General features: G+C 41.9%; 1 protein-coding gene across 1 annotated transcript in view; it reads right to left on the bottom strand.

Annotated features, from left to right (window-relative positions):
• The window catches only part of PKP2 (plakophilin 2), a 99,735-nt gene that overhangs the window by 58,418 nt on the left and 19,231 nt on the right, over nucleotides 1–22,086 (bottom strand). The window contains exons 2-5 of the mRNA XM_044679309.1: nucleotides 15,871–15,983; nucleotides 14,804–15,495; nucleotides 4,922–5,057; nucleotides 558–765 (exon numbers count right to left, since the gene is read on the bottom strand). Of these exons, the coding sequence (XP_044535244.1) occupies nucleotides 558–765; nucleotides 4,922–5,057; nucleotides 14,804–15,495; nucleotides 15,871–15,983 (1,149 nt within the window). The remainder of the gene's footprint in view (nucleotides 1–557; nucleotides 766–4,921; nucleotides 5,058–14,803; nucleotides 15,496–15,870; nucleotides 15,984–22,086) is intronic.

The following is a 22,086-nucleotide window of genomic DNA, read 5'->3' as shown; positions in this document are numbered from 1 at the left end:
GAGAAGAGAAGAGAAGAGAAGAGAAGAGAAGAGAAGAGAAGAGAAGAGAAGAGAAGAGAAGAGAAAAACCCCAAATTAACATTAACACCTGAATTATCCATACTGATGGATACTGATCAGTTGCCAGGGCTGATCAACTCGCCATCCCAGTCCGACCAAAGAGACCTAACCTGAGAATCAAATCAAAGAGAATCCATTCTGGTTTTTGCCAAACCACCATGGCGGCTTAGCCACCTGCTGAGGTATTAAGAGCATCGACACCCGTGAATAGAGTACATATGTAATGCTGACTTACTTTCATTGCAGCAAACCTTGACAAAGAAGTTTGCTTCATAGCTTTTAAGTTCCTGGTTGGTAAAAGGTTTATTTTACAAGATTAACTGAAAATTCTAGAGCTTCTCCTCAATTCTGGCAAAGAAAGGGATGGGTAACAACGTCCCTTTAGAACTACGTTCTGCCTCGTGGCAACGAGCCCGTTAATTATCTGCCCCACGAGACCGAAGGACAATATGTGACCCGGAACACTGCTGGGCCTTCACACATTCAGAAAGCAATACCTGTGATCTGCTTTTTTGTCTCCAAGTCTCGGGTCTGCTTCAGGACTTGGAGCAGTCGAGGGACTCCGTTCAGTTCAGCTACTTCCACCTTGTTGTCATTGTCTTCAAAGGACAGATTCCTCAGGGCCCCGCAGGCTGCCCTCTGTATGTCTTCATTCGGTACCTTTAGGAGCTGGAGAAGCTTGGGGATGCCCCGGAGATGATAAACCTGAAGGAGGAAATCCACATTCTCTCATGTCTATTTACCTCAGAGAGACATGCAATGTAATGACATCAGACTTGGTTCTTTGTTATTCTGTGTCTTCAATACATAGTCACAAAGTGTTTATAGGCAGAGTGGGTGATACACTATACTCAACTGAGAATAGCTAACAAGTCTGTAGCCTAAGGTTTGCAAGATGCTCCTATTATCTCATTTGATCCTCCCATCAATCCTCTGAGATAGGTTATCTCCATTTTTCAAGGCTGAGAAAAGCCACTTGTCCAGGGTCACCCTGTTTTTTTTGTTGTTGTTGTTTTGGTTTTTTTTTTTTTTGAACCCTTAACTTCTGTGTATTGACTTATAGGTGGAAGATTGGTAAGGGTAGGCAATGGGGGTTAAGTGACTTGCCCAGGGTCACACAGCTGGGAAGTGTCTGAGGCCAGATTTGAACCTAGGACCTCTCGTCTCTAGGTCTGGCTCTCAATCCACTGAGCTACCCAGCTGCCCCGGTCACCCTGTTTTTGTTGGAGGTCAGATTTGAATTCAGACCTTCCAGATTCCAAGCATAGTGTTCTAGGATTATGCCATCTCCCGAGGTCTCCTCCTCTCAGAATTTATAATCTGCTTGAAGGGAATCCTAGGACACTTGAAATAATAATCAGAGGAAAAAGGGACACCAGATATGATTATAGGGTTTGTAATATGGAAGACAAGTATGGAAGGAACAGAGAGAAGGGAGAGCTCAGTAAAGATCAGAAGTTATAGTTTTTACTCCAGGCAAAGTGTTATATTTGCAAAAGAAATGGAAATTCAGGAAAGAAAACATTTGCTCTGTCAGTCCTAATCACCAGTTATTTGTATAATTTACTACATAATTATTTACAAATATTTATGTAAATGAGGTACATGTGCCTGGACCCATTTGGACTTAAAAGTAATGTTATGGTTGTAAAATGCTATTTCTCGACTTCTTCCAAAAGAAGTGTGAGCTGGGGAGAATGTCAAGAAGGCAAGGAATAGAGAAAGGTCACAGAAGGTCGTGGGGTGCAAAAAGCTGTAACTAGTTCAACTTGGATCCTGGCTCTTTAAGAACCGAAAAGAATCAAAGCAGCTTGAGTGGGCTGTTCTTGGGTATCAGGCCGTACATATCGGCTGCACCATCCGGCTTAGAGACAGAGCTAGATGCCGTACCAAGAGGGGTTGCTCGGAAGAACTTCTTACAGTAAAGTCGCCTGGGCTCTGGTGGCTTCTCTCCTCCCCAAATTTATATTAATATCAGATTTACTCTCCTGTGAAGGTTGGAAATAGCTCCCTTTTGTTGATATTCTGGTCGTTTCCATAAGTGGTCTGCGGTCTGCCTCTCGGAAGGGACGGGTGGTATGTGTACAGAGCCAGGGACAGGTAAGAGGTGGGGTGTTAGCTCTGGCTTTGCCTCTGAAAGGAAGGTAATATTGCTGGGAGTGTGAGGAGACCAGAAAAGGTTTGGAACAAATGCTGACGGGAGTGGGACAGAGTCAAGAAAAGAATAAAAGTTTTACCATGTAGCTGAGATTCCAGCTGAGATTAGACAATGAGACTATGGAGTGGACCCACTCAATCCAGATTATGGTAGAACTCTTATGCCACCCCCAATAATATTCTGCCAGCAATGACACCTAAGACTGCATTAGCTTAAAAAAAATCCAGATCACACAACAAGTTTCTATTAAACTTAGGGGCAGCTGGGTAGCTCAGTGGATTGAGAGTCAGGCCTAGAGATGGGAGGTCCTAGGTTCAAATACAGCCTCAGACACTTCCCAGCTGTGTGACCCTGGGCAAGTCACTTGACCCCCATTGCCCAACCTTACCACTCTTCCGCCTAAGAACCAATGCACAGAAGTTAAGGGTTTAAAAAAAAAGTTTCTATTGAACTTGCAGCCTACTAAATTCTAAGGGCCTTTTTAATCCTGGCTCTCCCATTAAGCCATCTCTCTCCCATCCAGTAAGAGTATATTTGATTTTTGGAAACTTCTGAACTGGCCAACTCCCTGCACCCTCTCCCTATTTAACATCAGCTTCCATTACCTCTACAACCAAGACCAAGAATACTATTTCCCTTTGCCTGGGGACTCTCCAAGAAACTGAAAGCACTTAATCATTCTAGGGAATGGGAAGGCTAGGGAGAGACTGGGGGAGAGAATAATAAACCTTTCTTTCTGAGAAAATGAATTTTAACACCATGAAGAGAATTCTTAAGAGACATTAATTGATATCCTGAGAGAGATGAATGATGGGATTGTGTTTCCATAATTGAAGAGAGGTCAACAATAGCTGTAACAGTTAGAGGTGATTCCAGGGCTACGGGCTTTCTCATAACAACTACATTGTAAATACTTCTGTCTTTATTTTACTGTTGGTTATGTTGTTAAAACTTGTATAACTAGTATACAATTGATGTTGATTTCAGCGCAAGAAATTGGTGTTTGATGGGTCTATGTGTCCCTCTATCTCTATACATTCACATATACATTTCCTTCTTCCTTTCTGCCTCCCTCCCCTTCTTTCCCTCTGTTTAGAAAAGAACAAAAGCTTGAAAAAGAGGTTTCTTGCCCACATAGGCAACAAACAGGCTCATTGACTTGTGAACACTGAACTTGTGAAGAGGGCAGAAGATAAGCTCTTGAAGCTGGCTAAATATGATCAAGACGTGATTTTCTTTTTTTTTTTATTGAACATTCATTTTTTAGATGTTCAGTTACCAAATCTCTCCCTGACTCTAGCCCCTCCCCTCCCCATTGAGAATACAAGCAATATGATATGCCCATTATACACGTGAAGTCATGCAAAACATATTTCCAGATTAACCACATTGCAAACAAAGAAAAGAAAAAGTGACAAAAGGCTGCAATCTGTGCTTAAAGTTCATCGGTTCTTTCTCTAAAAGTATTTTTCAACATGAGTCCTTCTGGAACTCTCCAGGCTCACCATATTGAAAAGGGGAGCAAAGACTTGTACAGTTGATAATTGTTAGGATACTGTTGTTGCCCAGTACAATTCTCCTGGTTCTGCGCACTTCACTTTGCATCATTTCATAGAAATCTTCCCAAGTTTTTCTGAAATCATTCTGTCACTTCTTACAGTAGAGCAGTATTCCATCATAATCATGTATCATAATTTGCTTTGCCATTCCCCAGCTGATGGGCATTCCCTCAGTTTTTTTTAAACCCTTAACTTCTGTGCATTGGCTCATAGGTAGAAGAGCGGTAAGGGTGGGCAATGGGGGTCAAGTGACTTGCCCAGGGTCACACAGCTGGGAAGGCTGGATTTGAACCCAGGACCTCCCATCTCTAGGCCTGACTCTCAATCCACTGAGCTACCCAGCTGCCCCCCATTCCCTCAGTTTTTAATTCTTTGCCACCACAAAAAAAGCTGCTATACAATTTTTATACATATGGATCTTGTTCATTTTTCTTTGATCTCTTTGTGACACAGACCTGATAGTGGCATTACTGAGCCAAGGGTATGCACAGTTTTATAGCCCTTTGAGCACAAGAATGCCTTTTCTTAAGTCTGATAATGCTCCTCCTCTGCAGAGAAAGATAGGATATTTAAAAATAAATTTGGTACAATTTTACAAATTCTTTCCAGGTTTGTGGTAGGGTAAAAGAAGATTTGGATTCAGTGAAAACTTCAAATAAATATATATCTATTAAAAAAAAACCCAACCTTTACCTTCTATCTTAGTATCAGTTCATTCTAAGACAGAAGAGTGGCAAGGGCTAGGCAATCAGGCTAAGTGACTTGCCCAAGGTCACACAGCCGGAAAGTGTCTGAGGTACGATTTGAAACCAGGTCCTCCTGACTCCAGGCCTGGTGCTCTATCCACTCTGCTACCTAGCTGCCCCAAGGTATACTTATTTTTAATTATAAAATTTTAAAAATTCAACTTTCATGTAGTGCACCGGTTCCCAAACTTTTTTGGTCTACCGCCCCCTTTCCAGAAAAAATATTACTTAGCCCCCTGGAAATTAATTTTTTAAAAATTTTAATAGCAATTAATAGGAAAGATAAATGCACCTGTGGCCATCACTGCAGCACCCACCAGGGGGCGGTGGTACCCACTCTGGGAATCACTGATAGTGTTTGAACAATCCAACACATACAAACAAGAGAGTACTCTTACCCTTTTTCGAGCTTCTGATTTCTGGAAACATTCATGCTGGATAAAGGTGGCTGCAGCCTGAATCCTAGATGCTGGTGTGCTATCTGAATCCAGTATGCTTACTGCATACTCCAGAGTCATCTCTATGTCTCCATGGCTAGATGTGGAAAATATAATAACAGGGTTCAGTAAAATACAAGCCCTTTGAGAGTGTGTTTCATGTATTTATTTTAAGCAAAAGGTCTTTCTTTCACACCTTTTTTAAGTCACATAATTTTCTCCCTTCTCCCAATGCATCTGTCTTTCTTACCCCTTAATTTTTTAAAATGTGCTTTATTTTATTCCAGTAACAATACATTTTCCAAGGTTACATGATTCATGTTGTCTTCTCCCCTCTTCCATAACTGACAAGCAATTCCATTGGGTTTTACATGTACTCAAAACCTAGTTCCATAGGATTCGTTTTTATAATCTTTTAAAACCAAAACCCCAAATCATATACCCAAATAAACAAATAATAAATCATATGGTTTCTTCTGTGTTTCTACTCCCACAGTTCTTTCTCTAGATATGGATAGCATTCTTTCTCATAAGTCCTTCAGAATTGTCCTTTGCCCCTTAATTTTTTAAAATCATTCCTTCATAGTCAACTCATTGTGCCTTCTATGTATACTCCTTCTAACTGCCCTAATAATGATGAAGTATCATCCTCCCATACAAGAATGGAAAAACTTTAATCTTTTAGAGTTCTTTTTTCTATTTGCCTTTTTATGCTTCTCTCAATTACTGTATTTGAAAGTCAAATTTTTTTTATTTAGCTCTGGACTTTTCATCAGGAATGAATGCTTTAAAAAGCTGCTACTTCACTAAATCTCCATTTCTCCCCCACCAAAGGATTAGAGTCAGTGTTGTTAGGTAAATTACTCTCAGTTGTAATGTTAGCTCCTTTGCCTTCCAGAATATCATATTCCAAGCCTTTCAATCCTTTAATGTGGAAGCTGTTAAATCTTGAATTATTCTGCTTGTGGTTCCATAATACTTGAATTATTTCTTAATGGCTGACAATAGTATTTTCTTCTTGATCTAGGATTTGGCTACAATATTTCTGGTGGATTTTATTTTGAGATCTTTCTCAGGAGGTGATTGGTAGATGATTGCAATTTCTATTTAATCCTCTGAATCTAATATATAATAATATACCCTACAGATCTAATAGTATTTCTTTAAAATTTTTTGAATTATGACATTTAGGTTCCTTTTTTTTGATGATGGCTTTCAGGTGGTTGAATAATTCTTTTTTTTTTTTTTTTAACCCTTGTACTTCGGTGTATTTTCTCATAGGTGGAAGATTGGTAAGGGTGGGCAATGGGGGTCAAGTGACTTGCCCAGGGTCACACAGCTGGGAAGTGGCTGAGGCCGGGTTTGAACCTAGGACCTCCCGTCTCTAGGCCTGACTCTCACTCCACTGAGCTACCCAGCTGCCCGGTTGAATAATTCTTAAATCATTCCTCCTTGATCTGTTTTCCAGGTTAGTTTTTTTTCTGATGACATATTTCACTTTTTCATTTTTTAAAACTTTGTTTTATTGTTTCTGATGTCTTAAAACAATTAGCTTCCATTCCCCAATTCTATTTTTTAAGAAATTTTTTTTTCTGTGAGCTTTTGTGCCTTTTTTCCCATTTGGCTAATTTTGCTTTTAAAGAAGTTCTTCTCTTTAGTGGATTTTTGAGTTTCTTTTGCCATTTCACTAACTCTGGTTTTTAAGGTCTTATTTTCTTTAGTATTTTTGTGTGTCTTTTACCAAGCTATTGACTCTCTTTTCATCATTTTCTTCCATCACTCTAATTTCTTTTCCAAATTCTTCCTCTACCTCTCTTATTTGATTTGAAAAATCCTTTTTGAGTGCTTCTAGGAATGCTTTTTGGGCTTATGTCCAATTCACATTTTTTTCCTCTTTGATGCTTTGCTTATAGCCATTTTGATGCCCTGTTTTCTTCTGTGTGGTGTCTTGATCTTCCCTGTCACCATAGTAAGTTAATGGGTGGGCTCAGGTATTTTTTTGGTTTGCTCTTTTTTTCCCCCAGTCTATTTCTTGACTTTTAACTTTATGTTAAAGTTAGGCTCTGTTCCTGAGGTGTAGAAAGCAATGTCCTTAGCTTCAAGTTTTTCATGCCGCTATCTTCAGAGCTAGTTCTAGAGGTCTATATGTTTTCAAGGTGGCATGATCAAGGAGATGTGTGGTCAATGTTCTGCTGGTCTTTACTCAGGTAGGAACCTTGTTCCCATGTTGCTACAAATGTTAATATTGTTCTTAGCTCTGGAATTGTGCCCATTCTTGATCACAATCATTAGTGCTCTTTTTGGCCTCAAATCTGAGGTCAGTACCCTTGTTTCCTTGTGAGCAGCCACAACCACTCTCCTCTACCCTAGAACTATGTCCATGTTCCCTTGTTGCAGCAAGGGCTAGTGCTCTGATTTATCCTAGAATCGGGATGCAGAACTAAATATGAGCAATGTAAAGGTTCCCAAAATCTAACCCCAAGAGAGGGACCCTGGAATCTCTTTCTGTTCAGTAGGACATCTGTGGCTTTAGAAGTCCCAAAGTTATTGCCACCTCCAAAGCCTGCTATTGGCACTGCTCCAGCACAGGCACCCAACCACTACCCCAAGTGTGACAGACCTTTCCTGGTGACCTCTTAAGTTGTCTTAGGATGGAAAATTGTTTCAGACCTTTTGTGGGTTCTGCATTTGAGGCATTATTTTAAAGTTGTTTGGAGGGAATTTGGGAGAGTTCAAGTGAGTTCCTGCCTCTATTTCACCATCTTAGCCTAAGTGGCCTTCACTTTTTAATATCATTTTCCTAATTATGTAACACTTTTTATGCCTTAATGTGCCCTAGAAGCTATAAGAATTCGTTTATAAGAAACGACTCATCTGCTAATTATAGCTTACACCTCACAAATGATGCAGAAGAGTCTCTAATAAGCACATCACTCTATTGAGGTAATTCTGGAATTTTCGGAACACGAGTCAGTCAACCTGACCTTAAATGCTAACAACAAAAACACCCACCTAAAACCATTTCCAAAACAAAAGTAAAATCACCCCAAAGTCAAGGATAGACCTAGAGACACTGGAAAACCACCTTAAATGATGCTATTTAAGTTTGCCTTCCAGACTTAAATCATTTTTCAATCTGAAGAGAAAAGATAAATGATGGATATCGAAGCTAAAGAAATAAATCAGTAACTTGTCCTACTCATAGGAATTAGATTTTCTCGTCACACTTTATAATTAGGAACATAAGGGCACAGAGAGGTTAAACACAAGCTAAGTAGCAGAGGCAGGACCGGAACACAGGACTTCTGATGCCAAATCCAGTGGTCTTTGCACAATCCATGCTGCCTTCTTTTTATCTGGGGGTACCATGAGGAAGGAGTTAGTCTAAACTTAAAAACCTCCATTTCCCTCTACTAAGCAAAACACAAAAAGAGGTTTTCAGATGAACCCATAAGCCTTCCTCAGCTGTTCTTGCACCCACATAGAGGACAATTATTTCACATATCAGATCTCCTAGGGCCTAAGCAATAGGCCAGTGCTCACATTTCTTCTTCTTCCTAATCCACCTTCCTAAAAAAAACTTTTTCCATAATCTTCTACTTTGCTCTGGAGCTTATACTGGCTCACGATTGCTTGGGAATTATAATATCATAGAGTGGAAAAAAAATTGCATTTGGAATCAAAGGGCCTGGATTTGATTCTTAGTTCTTCTGTCGTCTAGCTGTGTGACCTTGGGCAAGTCACTTGCTCTCTCTGAGTCTCAGTTTTCTTATCTGTAAAATGAGAGGGTTGAAAGAACGACCTCCAAGGTTCCTTCCAGTTCTCTCTCCATGTATGATCCTATATGTATGGCACACTGCAATTTTCACAGCCTTTTCATAAACACAATCTCATTTGTTTGTTGGTTTGCTTATTATTGCTAAACTGATGATTCCTCAGTCCAAATCACTACTGAACTCCAGTCCCACGTCTCACACTTAATTTCTTTAAAATTAAATTGTTTGGGGCAGCTAGGTGGCTCAGGAGATAGAGAGGTCCTGGGTTCCAATCTGGCCTCAGACACTTCCTAGCTGTGTGACCCTGGGCAAGTCACTTCACCCCACTGTCCAGCCCTTATGGTTTTTCTGCCTTAGAACCAATCTGCAGTACTGATTCCTAGACAGACAGTAAGAGCTCAAGTGAAAATAGTCCAAGTGTGAGATGGCAATGGCAGAGGAGAGAAGGGAATCTGGGGGGAGTGCTCTAAAGGTGAAATCGCCAGGACGGGGCAGCATATTGGCTATGCAACACTGAGAGAGAGTGAGGAGCTGGGAATGACAGCTAGGTGAGGACCCTCTGCGAGGATGGGGCCCCCTTGCCAGGAAGAGAGGAATCCGGGGGAGGGGACGGGATAACGAACGAATTCCACGTTGGACATGTTGCGTTTCAGCTCCGTGTCTACAGAGCATCCAGTTTGGGATATGTAGATACGGGAGCCCTGAATGTCAGCTGAGAGATCAAGGAGGGAGAAGCAGATGCGAGAATCTGCCGCAGACACATGAGAACTGACTCTGTGGGAGGAAACCCCTCAAGGCTGAGTGTCGGGTTGTTCCACTCCATTCCCTGACACGAGTGTGGCTTCCTTGGCCTCCCTGCCCTTCTCTCGTACCTCTCCCTCTACGGGTAGCCTCGTGGCTCCCCCAGAGTCCGGGTACTCGGCACCTCCTTGGCAGGATAACTGTCACAGGCTCCTCCCTGGCCTCGGTTTAGTCTCTCCTCTCCAATCTGTTCTCTGCCTAGTTGCCAAAACAATCTTCCTAAGGCACAGGCTGTATCGTGTCACTTCCCCGAATGCTTATTTCTCCCCCACTTCCTCTACTTCTTTGGGGCCAGACGCCATTCGGGAGTCATTAGACATCCTCAGAAGTCTCCACGCCAGCTTGGCGATCGGACGGCCGTTGACAAAGTAAGCCGGACACATTCAAGATGGCAAATAAACTGCATCCTGTGCATTCGGGGCACAGAGATCACGGATTCAGACTTGGAACCGGGAGGAACCTTTGAGATGATTCAATCCAACTCCTTTTACAGATAAGGAAACTGAGGCCCAGAGGGAGCCCACGGAGAAAAATCCGAGGTTTTAATGATGACGTAGATGTCCCCACGAGCACCAGTAGGTTAGCAGCTTATAGAAGAAAGAGGACTCAGCGAAATGCACACGGAACCAGACGATCACGTTTCTATTACGACGTGTGCCGACTGCCCCGTGTTGGGGATGCTCCCCGGTCCGTAGTTTTCTCTCTTATGTTTATTTGAGTGGAATTAGGCTCATACATTTAATGTTTAGCTTGCTTCGGAACAATAAAAATCACGAGCATTTCTGTATGTTCCCAGCACTGTGCTAAATCTTATTTTATTCTTATGACAGCTCTGTGAGGTGGGCGCCATCATAACCCCATTTTACAAATGAAAAAACGGCAGCACACAGAGGTTAAGTGACTTGCTCAAGGTCACACAGCTAGAACATGTCTGAAATCATTTGGACTCGAGTCCTTCCTGACTCCAGACCCAGTGCTCTATGTGCTACCCAAGCTAGCAGCCTGCTAACTTGGCCACACAATGTGCCTTCTCAAGAAAGATATCCATGCTATTCTCACTCTGACTTGTTGTTGTGCTAGACGGCTATGGAGGCACTGCTGAGACACACGCCTGTAAGATATTCTGTTGGTAATTAGAGTCGTGGTCACCAACCCCCCTGGGGGAGGGCCAAGGGGGGGCTCTGAGCTGTCCTACGTCTAGCGTGAACGGCATCCAGGATCGTTTTTAGGCAGACGTCCCTAGTTTCTTCTCTGCTGAGTGAGTTCAAGACCTGAATCTCCAACCGCCTCCTGGATATTTCAAGCCTTCCAAAAGCAGAACCTCTCTTTGTCCTCAAACCTGTCCCTCCTCCAAACCGCCCTATTTTTGCTGAGAGAAGCACCTTTAATCTAATCGCTTGGCTTCTAACCCCAGAGTGGTCCCTGACCCTTACTCTCTACATGTCACTTCCCCCTTCTTTTGTCTCATCGTCTAAATAAATACCGAACATCTAGCCGGGCACTGAAGGCCATCTAGAACCTTGTGCCCAGCCCTCCTTCTGTGCGGTCCTGCGTCGTGGGCCTCTCTGTCCACTTTATGCTCCGGCCAGACTGCACTACCAGCCACTGCTCTACAGTCTCGTCCCGATCTTCTGCTTCTCCTCATGAATACCTCTTCCTGACGCCCCACACTGATGCACTACAACCACTTTCCTTTTCCAAAACAGGACAAGGCAACGCCTCCTTCATGATGCTCTCCCTGGTCTCTCCAGGATGAGGAGGTATTTTTCATACGCTGTAGTAACGTCTAAGTCGGGGCTCCGGGTGAGAGGGGCTCCCCCTCCCCAGCCAAGTGGGTTTCACATTTTCGTGGTCCTTGGGAATGCCAAGGAAGGTTTTCCTTTCTGTGTTTGTTTCACTGTACATTTATTTTTAAGGAAAAACAAAAACGAAAGCCTCAAAAACACCAGTTTGTCCAGAAAATTACAACTTGACTCTTGCTGTCACAACTGATACCACGAGCGTCTATGGAAGTTTCTGAATTAAAGTTCTTTCTAGTTTGTGTGAACGTGATTAAAATACGAAAACGATCCGTACGATCGCATACATAAAGGACCAAAGGAAAAACTTGAAAAAAGGAACCCAGCTTGGTAGCCCAATTTAATTTTCGATACTTTGCGAAGTTTTGTCCTTATTGTTTCAAAGTCTTCCTTTTGCTGCTTCCCAAATCACACAGAGCAAGCAAAGTATCTCTTAACATTTATTTATTTATTGGTTTATTTAATATAAGTTTATATATTTTATATTTATATTTATTGTATATTGTATATATTTATTATATATTTTATATATATTTTTATTTTATATATTTATATATATATTTATGTATATTTTAAAATACATATATATACCTCATAATGCTATGCAACCCCAGCCTCCACACCCTATTCATTCATTCGACAAACATCAAGTGTTTACAGTAAACATACCTTAATGAAAGACATAAAAATTCACCTTAACCTGAAGATCATCAAAGTTCTACTTCTCCTATTTCCTTGAAGTAGCCATTACAGTTATTATCTAAATAGCTGACTGAGCACAAGAGTTATAATAATAAACCTCTGATCAGTGGACCCTTCTGCATGATTACCCCCAGAGGTGAAAGAATAGAACCGTGTCAATCGGACACACGCCTCCTAATAAAGGACCGAAGTCCATTCATTTAGGGCTCTGATGACTCTGAGGTCCTGACAACATCATACAAGCAATGCAAGTTGAATCCGTGTCCTCACTCCAAATTTCTATCCAGATAACCACCATGTGTTGCCTTAACTTATTGCTCTGTGCCTTGGTTTCCTCAACTAGAAAATGAGGACAATAACTGTTCTGCTTCCTTTAAGAGTGTTAGAAGCATGAAACGAGATCCAGGATAAAAGAAGCACTTGAGGCCTCTGTAAGATGTAAGGATACACTAAGGCCAGAACTAAATGAAAACATTCCTGATCTCGCAGAATCAAATTATGAATTCTTTAAAAAGTGGTCAATTAAAGTTATTTGAAATAAATAGTTCCCCACCACCTTTTTCCTTGTGACTTGAGGACACTCCTAGACAATGACATCCTACACGTTTGTATTTTGGGACTCAGCCACCCTGAAGGACCTCTGAGGCCATACTTCTCTTTAAAATTTTTTTAAACCCTAATACCTTATATATATATATCCTTCTATATTAATTGTATTTGTTACAGGGCTAGGCAATGGGTATTAAGTGACTTGCCCAGGGTCACCCAGCTGGGAAGTGTCTGAGGCCAGATTTGAAACTAGGACCTCCCGTCTCTAGGCCTGGCTCTCCATCCACTGAGCCATACAGCTGCCCCCCTGAGGCCATACTTCTGATCTGGAGAAAGATAAGTCAGCTTTCTGTCCAACAAGTATTGAACATATTTTGCTTATACAGGCAGGAAAGAGTCTGAAATAAATGTGTTTTTTAAGTATATACAAAATAAACTCTTGTAAACAATATAATCTTCAGTTGTCTTTAGTTCCAAAGTAGGTTACTGCCCAAAGTGAAGGGAAAAAAAAGGTAAGGGGTATGGGAATGGTGGTGGGGAGTAGTCATTTGGTCAACTGGAAAAACATTAGTTACATGAATATATGGCCAAGATAAGAATAAAGGGGTCGTGGGAGGGGAAAGGGATAAAGAAACTTAGAAAGGAATCATCTCATTCCACTGAAAGCACTGAACTTAGATTTTTCTCCCAGGAAGAATGTTTTCCTTTTAACAAAATTTGATTAGTAGTTAAGGGAGACAATGATTCTCTTCCTACTTAACGTGACATCCATCACCCATGGTGTGGGGAAGGGTTGAGAGTGTGATGGACCACCTATTAGCTATTTTCCAATTAAAGATATTTTGTAATGTTAAAGAGAAGAGCTGAATAATGAGCTCCCAAAATCGTATAGAGGGATCAGGGCCAAGGGAGTCGGAATCTTTTGATTGTTGAGAGAATCATTTGACCAGATTAGGATGTTTTGACTGCTCAGTTAATAAGTTAATTTAAAATTAAAAGAGACTGCCTCTCAAGAATTTCAATTGTTTTTGCACCAGGTATAAGTGTTTTCTCCCACCTTAAATGTTTCAGGTCACTTGGACTTCTCTCTGAAGCAACTAGATAGAATACTGGGCCTCAAGAGAGGAAGACCTAAATTCAATCTGGTCTCAGACATTCACTAGCTATGTCACCCTAGTCAAGTCACTTAATCTCTGCCTGCTTCAGTTTCCTCAGTTGCAAAATGTGAATAATAATAGCACCTGCTTCCCAGTCTTGTGAGAATCAAGTGCCTGGCACATAGTAGGTGTTTAGTAAATGAGTGTTCTCTTTCACCTTATCCTTTGTGCCCAATAATTTTTTAACTTGCATTATAGATATTTGGGCACCACAAATTCAAATTCTACTCTACATTCCTAAAGGTTTGAAATTGTTTTTAATGTTTTTTTTTTAAATCTTGGTATTCCTAAAGCTTGGCACATAACACATGTTAAATCAAATGGTATTCACCGTAAAGAATAGACCTGATTGCAGAAAATATTGGCATAATGTCTTGATTCCTAACTTAAAACAAAACTGGTTAAACTGAGAAATAGCTAGTTTCCAAACTGAAATGGTCATTAAGCCATTAAAATCAGAAAGACATGATTGGTAGGGAAGAGCAGAAGAGACTCACTAGAAGCCAACTTTAGGATCAATTTGCCAGCCATTCAAAAAGAAATAAACCTAAATGATTTGCTGCCCCTTTGTTTTCAATTTCTTTATTATCTAAGCAGTTCCCGATATTATTTGAGATCTCTCCCTCTACATTTATCTACCTTAAGAAGATACACTTCTTTCTTTTCTTTCAAAAATGATGGTAACAAAATCACAAAAGAATGCATATCATGGTGGACTCTGAAATTCCCCTTTTCGTTTCTTTAAAACATCCCCTTCCCTCAGATCTGGTCTTCATCCTGTGCCGTGATACATAGCACATCAGTCAACACTTAGTTTGGACAAGGCTCCCTGAATGTCACCTAAAATGCTCCAGCTACAGGAGCTTGAAAAGCAGAAACACGTCGGGGCAGCTTGGCCTTCTTCCCAAACTAGCTGGCCAATCAGGCAAATGGCTATCTGTGCATTATTTGAATCCCTCGTCTCCTTCCAGCCTGAGCCATGCGCTCCCATGTCAATAGGCTCGGGAACAGAATGTGCTCGCAGGGACTGTAAGCGACGGATCCAAGAGGCAGACTTACCCGAGTTGGGAGTCGCTGAAAACGGCCCTCTCGGCTAGTAGGGTCCCACCTCCTCCCGTGGCTGCCTGGCCCATGGTCATGTGAGCCTGTTTCCCACCGGCTCCAGCGCTGGCGTCTCTCAGCGTGTGAGTGCTCTGGAAAGAGCTCTGATGCCACGTAGAGCGAAGAGACTGCTTGTTCTGCTGGTCTTGTTGGAGGGACATCACCACTGGTCTGACTTGTCTGGACGTGAGCCCTGAAGTCACATAGTTTTCTTTCTCCAAGAGGTTCCCCATACTTCGACTGGTCCCTGGCCTGGGGTACGTGAGAACTGCTGGGCTGGCCGGGAAGCTATCGAAAACCGTGTCGCTGACCGATCCGTACTGATATTGCCGATGGTGGGCATCGGAATGATACTGCCGGCCCGTGGTACCGTGACGGTGGAACTCGACGATTTCTGAGCGAGCATATCTTGGCGGGATGAGGACGGTGGATCTGCGGCTCTCGCGAGGCCTCAAGCTGTGTCCTGCCTGCGTTTTCTGGAAGTAATGGTGGTCACTATGCGCGTAATGGACTCTCTCAGGACTGCTCGACGGCGAAATCTCCAGTCTCCTCAGAGGCTGCCTTTGGGACCTCTCTTCCACTGACTTTTGGGAACTGTATTGGGCGGTTTCTCTTTTCAAGTGATTCTCATAAGCAGATGTTGAGCCTGCCTGAACAGAGGAGACACAACATTTTTTAAAGGCGTGCATCTACTTTGTAAAAACCCAACAGCAGATCTACTCCAAGCATTATGAAACACGCAATAAGTAAGGAAAAGACCAAGAAGAGCAACACCGAAAAGAGACATGAGCGCCTTCCTAGGCAAAGACCGGCCAACAGATTTTTTCCACTGAACAAGGCTGCGTGTACTCTTTGCAGCTTCCAGTTTCCCCGGCTGCTCACACAAAGTTAATTTCCCCATAATTCAACTAGGAACTGGCTGTGCCTAGGAAGGCAGAACAGAGGGGAAAAAAAATCTAAGAGAGCCCATAAGTCCCCCGCTGAAAATCTGTTAAATAAAGAGTTTTGTTCCATAAATTCCTCACCTTTAAAATGCTGTATGTTTTGGTAACAGGAGAACGGCCCAGAGAGAGATGATTTTCAACTAAGTTCAGGTTGTAGACATACTCTGGAACACTGCTGGTTCGAGGCAGACTTCCTTTAGACAAAAACAAAGTAATTCAGACCATTACCAGAAGAATACTGTCAGTTCCATGAGAGCCCCTGGGATGGGCTGGAGGAATGTAATCAAGGTCAGCAACATAAAAAAGTTTGGACTAGAGAACCTTGAGGCTGGTTCTCTAATAGCTCAGGAGATCTAGAATTATCTGGAGGGGGGTTAGGAAACCCTCGGAACAAATTAACTCCCTGTAATCAGACAAATGAGGGAGAGCAGTTTTAGGTTGAAAAGGTAAATTCCAATGATCACACTAATGATCATACTTGCTTCTCTCAACACTTTGGTGTAAGTGCGAGTTATAATTATTCCCACTTCATAGGAAGGGAAACTGAGGCTTAGAGATGTGAAGTGACTATCGTAATTATGGTAACTCTGTTAGTAAGATTCAGAGGCAGAATTCAAGCCCAGGGCTTCCTGATCCCAAGGGCAGAACAAATATCCCAATGTGACGTCCCCAGTAATGTTAGAGTGAGGCACCCTCCATGAGAATGAGATGTGTTGGCTTATTTTGTTTTTACTTAATTTTTTCAATTAGCAAACGTTTATTTCTGTCCCTCACATGTACCCTCCCCCCACCATTCAAAGCAGTAAAAGAAGAAACTCTTGTAAGAAATATATGCAGTCAAATAAAAAACAAAAGATCCCACATTGGCCTTTCCCCGAAGTATCTGTCTAGTTGTGCTTCTGGAGGCCACCTGAATCAGAAAGCAGAAAGCTCGCTCCCTCGTCAGACTCCCAGAGTTAGGCTTGGTAAACGCTCCCAGTAGACTTCTGACATCTTTCAGTGTTTTCTCATTACGATGTTGCTGTTACTCCAGGCGTTTTGGGCACAGTCTTTGCTTTATGTTTTAAAAACCTAGCTGTCAATTGATGCTTATAAATTTACCTGTAAATGTATAAATCAATGAAAAGGAAAGAACAAGGTTTTGCTGGCTTTGCTCACTTCCTATCAGTGCATACGGGTCTTCCCAGATTTCTCTAAAACCCTCCCAATAATAATTTCTTACCATGAAATAATATCCCATTTGAGTCATTCAGTCAGTAAACATTTATTAAGCACCAGCTATGTGATAAGCACTGTGCTGAGTGCGAGGTTCCCAAAGAAGCTAAAAGGCTCTTGAAGACCTCCCAGTCTACTAGGGGAAGGTCACATAAAAAAAAGACAGAAGGTCAAACCAAACTTGTTCCTGTACGAAGTATTTTCGCTAGGGTTTGAAAGAATCCTGGGAGCTTCAACTAATGGGCACCTCCTTATTTCCAATTCTTTTTCATGACAAAAGCGTTGTTATAAAGATTTTTGTACGTTCAGGCCTCTTTCCTCTTTCTTTGATCTCTTTGGGCTATTGACCTAGAAGTGTTGTTGCTAGATCAAACAGCATGCCTAATTTAGGGGCTCTGAAGGCATAATGCAAAGCTATCTTCCAAACTGGCTGGACCAATTCATGCCTCCATCTATAATGCATCAGTGTCTTTGTTTTCCCATAGTGCTTTCAAAGTGTCACCACGGCTAATCTTCTGGGTGTGACGTTGGAAACTCAGGGTTGATTTGATTTTCATATTTCATATTATCAGTGATTTGGAACATTGTTTGCTCTCGCAGTTGTTTTATCAGTTAGGGAGGGGCTTCTGTTTTAACATTGCAATCAGTTTCTCATATATCTTGAAGTTTTATCAGGGAAAAAAACAACTCGATACAAAGATTTTCCCCCCAGTCAATCATTTCCATTTTTATTTTACCTAGATTAGTTTTATTTGTGCAAAAGCTTTTTAGTTTTATATAATCAAAATGGCAAATACTGTGTAATTTATTAGTCATTAGCATTTGCTTCTGAACTCACCAGGTTCCATTTCTTTTTCTTTTTAATCATTTATGACATGCAATTTCATCTACTTATTATTCGCTAATATGAGTATTTTGCATTTTTATCAAGTCATCCATTTATTTTTTATTTGATTGGCACCTAGTTGGGCATTCTGTCTTCTAATAATATCTTTTATTTCTTCATGTGTGTGAATTCTGCTTTTTCATTTTTTGATACAGGGTGTTCCGCCTGCTTCTAAACCAATATCCCAATGCTTTCTCTATTTGGGGGTTTTCTCGTTCTCAAAAAGTGCTAGAAAACTAGCTCCTTATTTTATTTATTCAATGTTTTCCATTTTTCTTTCGATTTTGTTCATCTACTCACTGATTTCCAGGATTTCTACTTTGGTGTGTATTTGGATCTTTACAATTTCTTGGTTTTCTGGATATTTCAGTCACACACGCAGTGCATCGATCTGGTTTTTCTTCTCTGTCTGTTGATGACAGTGTTAAAGAGATATTCATTTTCTCCTAAGGAATGCTTTGGCTGCATCCAAAAAGAAATTTTTTTTTATGGTGCCTCTTTAATGAAATGCCCTACTGTTTCTATGATTTGGTTTTTAAGCCATTCATACTTTTCCACTGGTTACTGATTGGTCCTGTCCATCAGTCCATAAGCGTTTATTAAGTGCTGACTATATGCCGGATGCTGAGCTAAGTGCTGGGTAGAGGAAAAGAGGCAAAAGGCAGTTCTTGCTCACAGGGTGTGTGTGTGGGGGTGTAACATACAAACGAGTATGTACAAACCAGATCTCTACAGGACAAAGAGGAAAGGAATCGGAGAGGGGCGGCACCAAACTAACGGGCTTAGAAGATGGGGTCGCCAAACTAATGGGCTTGGAGGATGGGGTCGCCAAAACTAACGGGCTTGGAGGATGGGGTCGCCAAACTAACAGGCTTGGAAGATGGGGTCACCAAACTAACAGGCTTGGAAGATGGGGTCACCAAACTAACAGGCTTGGAAGATGGGGACACCAAAACTAATGGGCTTGGAAGATGGGGTCGCCAAAACTAACAGGCTTGGAGGATGGGGTCACCAAAACTAATGGGCTTGGAGGATGGGGTTGCCAAAACTAACAGGCTTGGAAGATGGGGTTGCCAAAACTAACAGGCTTGGAAGATGGGGTTGCCAAAACTAACGGGCTTAGAAGATGGGATCGTAGCCAGAATGTGAAGGAAGCCAGTAGGTAAGAAGAGGAAGGAGAGCATTCCAGGCATAGGTGACAGCCGGAGAAATACCCAAAGCCAAGAGATGAAGGCTCCGATTCCTAGGGCAGCACATGGAAGAGGGAGGGACCTGAAGGAGGACTGCTGCTAAGGGAAGAAAGAGTGTTTCCTGGAGAGAAATATGGTCTCTCTCACCAGCTTTTAAGCCTCTCAAGGGCAGGAGCTTTCATCCTATATTCCCTAACAGCCCCGTTAGCAGCATAGTGCTTTGACAGAAGACTAATAATATGGAAACAGTCTTCTCCATAAGCATATTGCAAATGTCAGTCTGGTTATAAGAGCTCAATTTATAAGCAACATTTTAGGAGCAAAATTATAAAGCGAAACATATTCACTCTAATGGTAAGCTACATCCTCTATGTGTGCAGTAAATGCTTTTTTGGCCAAATGTTCCATGCAAAGCATATTTAGTAAAAACAAGGATGGATTGGGAATTTCTGTCAAGTTAATAAGTAAAACCCTCTTAGTTCCTATGAGATCCTATTCAATTAGAAACTATAGTGACAGGGGTAGCTGGGTGGCTCAGTGGAGAGAGAGCCAGGCCTAGAGACAGGAGGTCCTAGGTTCAAATCTGACCTCAGCCACTTTCCTGCTCTGTGCCTCTGTGTAAGTCACTTAATCCCTACTGCCTAGCCATCACCACTGATTCCAAGATGGAAGGTAAGTGTTCTTATTTAAAATCCACCACCAACAAAATGAATAGTAGTGACTTTCCATAAGTGCATGGAAATGTAGCTGAGGGTTTGCCAGCAAAGACAGCACCAGCACAGGACATCTCTCACTGTGTCCTGACAGATACCCAGCAGTACTTATAACCTCCAAGACTGTATGTCCAGAATCAAGAAGCAAGAGCGGAAGGAAGGTGTCCTAGAAAAAGCCCCAGAGTAGTTCGCAAGTCCCAGGTTGCAGCCCTCAGACTGGGCCACAGTCCAGGCCTCTGAGTTCCCTATCACTCTGTTCTCAGACTTGAGAAAATAGCTTAAAAATCCAGCACTGAACCTGAAAGATCTGGGTGGAAAGAGTCCCTCAGGATTTGAGGATCAGTGCAGGATCCCAGGAGAATGAGGGCAGACTGAACGGGGCTGAATACCTCATTCAGAAACCTGGATTCTGAAACTAAAGCTGCAGAGAGGAGGAAATAAAAAACAAAATGGCGGCAAATCCTATTCCATTAAAGCTGCAAGCAAAGATTCAAAGAAAAATAATGGATTTTCCCCAACGACTACATGAAGGCCTAGAAGAAACGAAGCTCTTGAGAAAGAAATGGAAGGAGAAAAGAATGGCTTAGCAGAAGAAGTGATATGCCTCACCCAAGCTACAGAAACCTTTCAAATCCGAGTATCTCAAACAAAAATCAATGACCTCAGAAGATGGATGGCAAGAAATGTTAGAGAAAAGTCAAAAGATTGGGGAAAAAAGGATGAAAATGTGTGACATCTGATATAAAAAATGCATATCTGGAAAACAGGTCACCAGGAGAGAAGTTAAACATCATTAGAAGCCCTGAGGACCATAATTTAAAAAAACAGAACAGCCACACCTCAACAGTATATTTTAAGAAATCCTAAATGAAAACTGTCACAATCAGAAGGCAAAGAAAGGACAGAAAGGATTCAACAATTGCCTCCAGAAAGGAAAATGTAGAGGTCCCATGTCAAAGAAAAAAGACGAGGCGTGAAAGAATAGCAGTCGGGATCCCAGAAGTCCCAGCAGCTCCACCATCTCTCCTTTCCTTCTTCTCTAGGCTTTCAAACTCTCTGGACTTTTTCTTCCATATCACAGAAGCCTCCTCATCTTGGAAGTTCATTTCATCTTTGGATTTCTCACACTGGAAGTACTCTGCAACCCTGAAAGCCCCTTCGCTCTGATTGGCTGCTTCCACCCAGAACCTCCCATTTTACCGCAAATTCCCAGGCCAGTCTTGTCTTCATTGCTTTCCGAGTTCCGTTGTTGGTTCTTGGACTTTCTCTGAGATGCTCCTCCCAATCCCCAACAGGGTGGCTTCTCCTCTTGGCCCTTCCTTCCATTTTCCTCTCCCCTTTTCAGCTCGTTTTGTGTTGGTTTTCTCCATCGGGGGTAATATTGTTTTCCCAACATTTAGGACAGGACTCATGACATAGAGTGAGTTGCAAATGCTTAATAATGTTTAATGCTTAACTATAAATCCGAGACCTTGAAATCAAATATTCCGAAAGGCAAAAGAGATCAGCATACAACGGAGATTAAAAGCCCCTAGAAAGTCAAATATAATCTACAGGAGAGAAGTGAGCCTTCCATGTATCATAGACTTTCAAGTATGGCTGGTAAAAAGGCAATCATGAGTCCAGAGAAACCAAGAAAGTGTATTGATTTAAGCTACTGGAAGGAACTATATGGAAGGTGGAAAGCTATCATTTGAATAGAGAGAGATGATAATTAGCAGCATGGAACAAGGAGGGCAACATCTTACCTCCCTTCCCTGCCAAAAACTCCCTGAACATCAGAATGGAACAAAATCCAAATGGAAACCTACCCAAATAAGGCAAAAACTCCCCGTAAAAATGAAGAAAAGAAGGGCCCGACCAGAGTCTTTTCCTGAGACTGTCTTGCTACAGAAACCAGAGTCAAAACAGATTTTAAGATGTCAAGTAAATTTCTAGCCGGGGGGCTGGAGCAACATTTCATGAAGATTAGACACTTTGACCGGCTCGGTTTCCTACCAAGAATGCAGGTCGGATTCACTATCAGGAAAACTACAGTGGAGCACATTAACAAGCATATGGCAGTAGGTGCTTTTGATAAGGAACAACATAGGAAGAGAACGGTTAAAAAGAGTATAACTCCTAGGATGGGAAGAAAAGGAGCTTTCCTTATCTAATGAGCAGTCTGTATCTAAAAACAAGGGTCAGCAACCCCAGTCTCCAATGGAGATCCAGTTGGAGAACCTGCCAGTAACATCAGAAATGGCCGTTACTGCTCAGTGTAGTGCTAGAAATATATAATATATATAATAAA

This window comes from Gracilinanus agilis, chromosome 5, assembly GCF_016433145.1.
Source record: "Gracilinanus agilis isolate LMUSP501 chromosome 5, AgileGrace, whole genome shotgun sequence".
NCBI lineage: Eukaryota > Metazoa > Chordata > Mammalia > Didelphimorphia > Didelphidae > Gracilinanus > Gracilinanus agilis.
This window is presented reverse-complemented; position numbering and strand designations above follow the sequence as displayed.